Raw genomic sequence first — 6,381 nt, forward strand, 5'->3', positions numbered from 1 at the left:
TAGGATCTCAGACACATCTGTAAAGAAATATAACACAAGTTTGATTTTTCATTGTTTCAATTTTACTACTTTTACCCATTAACCTAATCAGATATAGCTTTATTTACTGCTGCTAACATATAATATAAAGTATCTGTTATGGAATATTCAAATCGGTTGACTGTTTAAAAATTTTTAATTATAGATCACACTGGTTGCATTTTGCAAATGATTTTCCAATAAATAAAATTCTGAATCACTGGTCTGAATTTTAAGAATTGAAATACCAGATGAAAATAGTCCACCATAAACTATGCACATATTTTACAATCTAATCAAGTACTAACATCATGTTTATACACCAGAGTCAGGGAGTAACTGTAGTCACTGACTTACCAAGCAGGTCATTTTGCGGCAACCATTCGATGAGCTTAGTGTTGTTTCCTAGATTCTTTGGTTTGGTTCCAGAAAACCTAGAATGTACACCAAATAATCAGTCTTTCAGAAATCAAGCCTTACTCACGATATGGGATTTGGGGCTAAATTTTTAGACTTACAAGTGTTACGTTATATAATCATTTACTGATATGCTTATAAATGAAATCAAGGTTTAGTATTAGTAAAAACATGATTACCTTTCTTAATAACAAATGTTTCACGAAGAGGCAGATATCATTTGCTTATAAAAATCTTATTTTCCATCAGCTCACCTTTTTGCCCATATAGAGATGGGAACCCAAATGAACCTGCTAAAAACAATTCTACTACCCCAGTACCCAGAGAGGATGGAGACAGCCACAACTGGGTTGCCATTCGCCTCCATCCTTGTACCCAGAGCCCTGGAGGGCCAACACTGAAAGAGAGCAGAAAGCACACTTGTGTGCCTTGTACCACGAGAGCACAGATCTGCAGGGCATAGGACATATTAGACTGTTTCCTGCCAGATCTTTAGAAGGCAAACCTCAGTGGTATCTCATAACTAAAAGGATGAAAAGAGTCTGCCCTGAACAGACAAAATTGTTCTCAACAAAGCACAGGAGTCTCTGTGTTAAGTCCAAATGAAAGCTCTCAAGGAGCGAGTCTGAAGGGGACAGTCCTGCCCTGAATGAAATCACTGTCCCTTTCCTAGCTCCACCTTAACACAGTATTATAAGAGTAAAATCTAGATGGTATGTGTGTAACAGCTTGGAAGACCCTCTCCTGTCCCTACTGTGGACTTGTGTTAAGGACTCTGTCTCCACGAACAAGGGCACATATGCAATAAATGCATATATTGAGGTCTTTGGGTGTTTACACTGGGAGGCAGCAGTGCCTCCATGACAGCGGGATGGACCTCGGATCTTGGCGTTTGTCTTAAGTAGTATTAGTTGGCAAATTACTGAGACTTTGGAGGCCAAGCCTCTCGGATTAAGAACCTGGAAGTAGGGGTGTCAGCAGATACAAGCACTGGCTGCTCTTGCAGATGACCTGGTTCAGGTTCCAGCACCCACCTGGCAGCTAACAAGAGTTGGTAGCTCTAGTTCCAGAAGATCTGATGCCCTCTTCTGGTCTCTGCAGGCACTGCACCAGAAGGGGACACATACACACATGCAGGCAAAACACTCAAAAATAAACTCTGAAGCAAACTTAAAAATGAAACTGGAAGTAATGATAAAGACAACACAACACATGGGGAGTCTAGAGTGCCTGAGGTCATGAGACACTTTAATTATTCTTTCCTTTATCATCTCTGTCTTATTCCAAACTGATTTGAAGGAACATATAGAAAGGTATGAATTTAAAACTAATTAAAAAAATAAACGAGGGTTGAAATCTGAAGGAAACATAAAAATGCCTCAAACATAGGATGAACTATTCCAAGTTATATATTCTTTCTATGCAGAGGTATCTTTATTTATCACAGAGCTTTAGGAATCAAGTTTCAAATTTCAGTGTGTTAAGAAACAGCTGGGAGGCAGAGGCAGGCAGATCTCTGTGAGTTCAAGGCCACCTTGGTCTACATAGTGAGTTCCAGGACAGCTGAGGCTACAGGGAGACCCTGTCTCAAAAAGACAAAAAAAAAAAAAAAAAAAAAAAAAAAGAAAGAAAGAAAGAAAGAAAGAAAAAAGAAAAGAAAACCTCAAGAGATGCTCATCATATCAGTGAAATGCTGTGCTGCGCTCTACAAGGACCTACGGATTAAACACAGAGACGCTGAAGACCAACAGCAAGAAGCAATCTGAGCTGTTACAACCTTACCTCCAAATCACTTTCTGAGGCAGTCTCCCCAGAGCTCCAGCCAGCTTGTTAGCAATGTCTTCTGACAGATACTTAACACCAGCTCCAAAAGATACCAGGACAAAGCCATGTTCCTGAGCATCATCTACCCAGCTCTGCAGATCCTATGAGGAGAACAGGGTAGGAAATTTAATGAAGATCGACACCGTTCAGTCATTGCCATCAAGAAACCACTTTAAAAAGTTTTATAATTTCCTTAAATAATTAGAAAGTGAAGATCGCATATGGTATTTTCCTCTGAGTACTGCTTTAAAAGAAAAGTTCTTCATTTGACAATGCCAACTGAATTAAGGGTGGCATATGTTTTTAAAAGAATCAACAAATAACCACCAAAATAAACCACCAGCTAACAGTATGAGAGCTTAAAGATCAGAACATTCAAATTGGTATTTTATCAATGGTTAGAGAGAAATTTGTATAATATGAGCAAAAGACACAGAGTGATCATGTGGCATCCTATACCTAAACTCAAAAATTCTTTTCACAGACTTTTATCAGGATGACTGATCTGCGCTGAAAGCAGTTCATGACAAATGTACCTCTTGCCTCAGTTTTGTTCGGTGAGTACAAGACTGATGTTAATTGCAACTCAACCTTGTGAATACATCTTTGACAATGACTGAGGTTGTTTCCTGTGTGAGCACTAAGAGGTCCCAAAACATCTGAGGAACACACAACCCATGGGCTGTTGGGTGCTATGCCACAGGCAGTTGTGAAAGCACGGGCAACCCAGCTTCACAGCAATGCTTGTGGTGTAGAGTGAGCTATCAGTACCATCTCCCAGACCCTGCCCTGCTCCTGCTCAGGATCACTGGGGTGTTGGCATGTCTCAGCGTAGCTGTGCATTTCATACCACATTCTGCCATACAGTCATGTGCAGGGGAGAAGCACTGCATGAAAGGAATATTTTTCACCAACATTATGGGCTAGCAGACTTAAGTGGAATGTGTGGCCCAAGCTCTTATTTTCCTCTCCTTTCCTTTCCATTTCTTCAATTAATGAGATTGGTACTGACAGGCTGTATGACATTAATTCTTAGTGAAGGAAGGGAAAGACCAGAGTTTATACCTCCAATGAAATAGTGAACGGAAACACCACCTGCCTGAGAGAAAGAAGCCGCATGCTTTTAGCTAGTGAAGAAAATATGTCAGGCTTATTTGGTAGGAAAAAAAAAATCTTAAACACATTTTTCAGGAAACTGTTGATTTATAAATGAATAATAAAAAAACACAGACTAACTCAACTTTAGATGAAAACTATTATATTTTTCTAAACTTTATCAAGCCTTATCCCACATCCTGAAAATTTAAGTGTGCTATCTTGGAGTCTAAGTAAGAAAGAGAGGAAAATCTACTTCCAATTTTAACTTTATGTACATTTCTATGTCAGATACACCTAACACAAGTACAGATACCACATGTAGAATGATTGTAACACATGGCATCTTTTCCCTATGGTTTGCTTTCATTTACTTTACCACCCAGCACCCGGTTCTCTTTCAGGATCAATGCTATTTGCAAAATGTTTATGTTCAGATATGTAAGTCCTTTTGATGCTAATGTTTTTTAAATTTTCTTCACAAGCACTCAAGAGGTCCTGGAGTTTTTAATGCACTTCATGTAATAAATAATTCTTCAACTGTCTGTTCTGCATGATGTAAAATGAAACCCATATACATACAGTTTTAATAGCCATATTATGAATATATTTATTCAGTCTTTATAATAGGTAAGGGAGTAGAAAAAATACTGTACTCAACACAATCATCTCCAGGAAAAGTAGTATTTTAGAAGGTAATACCAAGCTGATATCCAACTGGGCTAGAGGTGGAGGAGATGAGGGCAATGGTCAGAGTACAGATGGGGACAGTACAGTGGACACTTGACTGCCCTGGATGCAATTCCCTCTCCCAAAGTTTCTAATCTCTATCAAGGGCACAAAGTGTTTGACCCATAAGAACACTGAACAGGCTGAGCTTTGGATTTGGTTAGCAAAGGAGACATGCAGGAGACACGAGCACACTTCGGAGCCAGAGGCTAAAGGAATTTTAAGTTTGTTACACCTTCAGCAAACACTTGAAAACTGGAACTTCATGAAAAATATACCCGTATTTCCCAGCCTTAGGTGCTCTATGTAAATAGACAGTATCTTTTAGATAGTATCTTTTGGATCCTGCTATAGATGATAAGGTCTAAACTGATTTTGTAACAATTCTTTAAGAAAATGAACTTCAACTGGGTGTGTTGGTACGTACCTTTAATCCCAGCACTAGGGAGGCAGAGGCCAGCAGATCTCTGTGAGATTGAGGACAGCCTGGTCTACACAGCAAGTTCCAGACAGCTGAGGTTACAGGGAGACCTTGTCTTTAAAAAAATGAACTTCAGGATAAATATGTGCAATATAAAGAATGAATGCTTATTTCAGAAATAAGTTAGCATTATTAAATGTTAAAGTACTTTAGAGTCTTCCTACTTCCCACCAAGAAAATATCAAATTAAAAAGACTAAAAGTTCATTCCTTTTCAGCTTCAAAACATCCATCAATATCTAAGAAAAAGCCTAATTGAGATGCATAAAATATACTGCCAGGTGTGGTGGCGCACGCCTTTAATCCCAGCACTTGGGAGGCAGAGGCAGGCAGATCTCTGGGAGTTTGAGGCCAGTCTGGTCTCCATAGCGAATCCAGGCAAGCCGGGGCTACAGGGAGACCCTGTCTCAAAAGACCAAATAATAACAACAATAATAATAATAACAACAACAATAATAATAATAATAATAAAAACTTGAAGAAAACAAAAACTTTAATAAAGGCCAGAAAAGAAAATCTGAGTAAGTGGACAGAAGTCATATGCCTAAATCAGAAATATCAATGGTAAGATGATGTGCATTTTTACCAAAATTAAATTTAGTGCATTCTTGGTACAGTTTCAGAGGTAATTTTATGAAACTTTAGGCGATGTCCACTGGTTAAGCACTTGTTCAAGCACCAGGACCTCAGTTCTGACCTCTTGCCGGGCACCAGGACCTCAGTTCTGACCTCTCGCTGGGCACAGTGGAACAGAGCATGCTTAGAATCCAAAGAAGTGGAACGAGAAGGATGCTGGGGACTTGCTGGCTGCCTGTTTAATTATGTCAGAGAGACCCTGACTCAAAGAATAAGGTGGAGAGAGATGGAGGAAGACACCCGATATTCGCCAACTCTGGTCTCCAAATGCATGCATGACTGTGCAAATACACAAATACATCTATACATATATACCACATAAACACACCCTCATTAGAAGAAAGAAAAACACACAGCAAAGGCTGAGAACATTTTGGAGAAGCATGGACTTCACTTTTCTAGAGATTAAAATACTTCTGGAGTCTAGAGGAACTGCAGAGGCCACTCTGAGTTTAGCAGATGGGACAGAGTGATGAAGATGGCTCGTGGAGACTAACTGCTGTCAGATTTGTGCAGGAATTCTCATCAGAGAGGAGAGGAATGATACAGAAATAGATCTAGGGAAAAACTGGGTTCTACCCTTTCATGGAGCATGAATCACAGGATTAAAATGTTAAACTGAATTACAACAGATGAGGTATTTGTAGATACAAAAGAATGCTTCTGTCATATTGGGATGGTCTCCCGGAATCAAAAGTCACATCAGAGACCACAAAGAAGAGACAGATGGACCTCACCAGAGACCAAGCAGACTCCCTGAGAATGAAAAAGATTTCACAACACAACAGAGCAACAAACAGATGAGCAGGAATAATTATAATATTTATAATATAGGATTAGCACTAAAACCAAGGATGGGCACCATTCACAAAGGTCTTGATGAAACACCCCACAAGCAGCTAAACTGTACAAACATTTCAGAAAGAGGCTTCACCTTCCATGACTAATCAGAAAAACAAAAACTCATAACTGGTTTCTTACAAAGTACTCTATTCAATGCCATGACACCATAATTACATATACTTAACTTTAAACATTTAAGAAATTATTTTGATATTCACTTCTTAAGTATTAAAGTTTTATATTTCTCTTTTGAGTTTTTTTTTTTTTTTTTTCTTTTTGAGACAGGGTCTCGCTGTAGCCCCAGCTGGCCTGGAGCTTGCTATGTAGATCAACCTGCCT

General features: G+C 39.0%; 1 protein-coding gene across 2 annotated transcripts in view; it reads right to left on the reverse strand.

The window, feature by feature from the left end:
- The window catches only part of Ugt8 (UDP glycosyltransferase 8), an 82,244-nt gene that overhangs the window by 15,485 nt on the left and 60,378 nt on the right, over positions 1-6,381 (reverse strand). For both annotated transcript variants that reach the window (XM_008829623.1, XM_008829625.1), the window contains exons 3-4: positions 2,218-2,360; positions 376-452 (exon numbers count right to left, since the gene is read on the reverse strand). In XM_008829623.1, coding sequence (XP_008827845.1) covers positions 376-452; positions 2,218-2,360 — 220 coding nt within the window. The remainder of the gene's footprint in view (positions 1-375; positions 453-2,217; positions 2,361-6,381) is intronic.

Source organism: Nannospalax galili, unplaced genomic scaffold, assembly GCF_000622305.1.
Source record: "Nannospalax galili isolate Female #2095 unplaced genomic scaffold, S.galili_v1.0 scaffold1214, whole genome shotgun sequence".
Classification (NCBI taxonomy): domain Eukaryota; kingdom Metazoa; phylum Chordata; class Mammalia; order Rodentia; family Spalacidae; genus Nannospalax; species Nannospalax galili.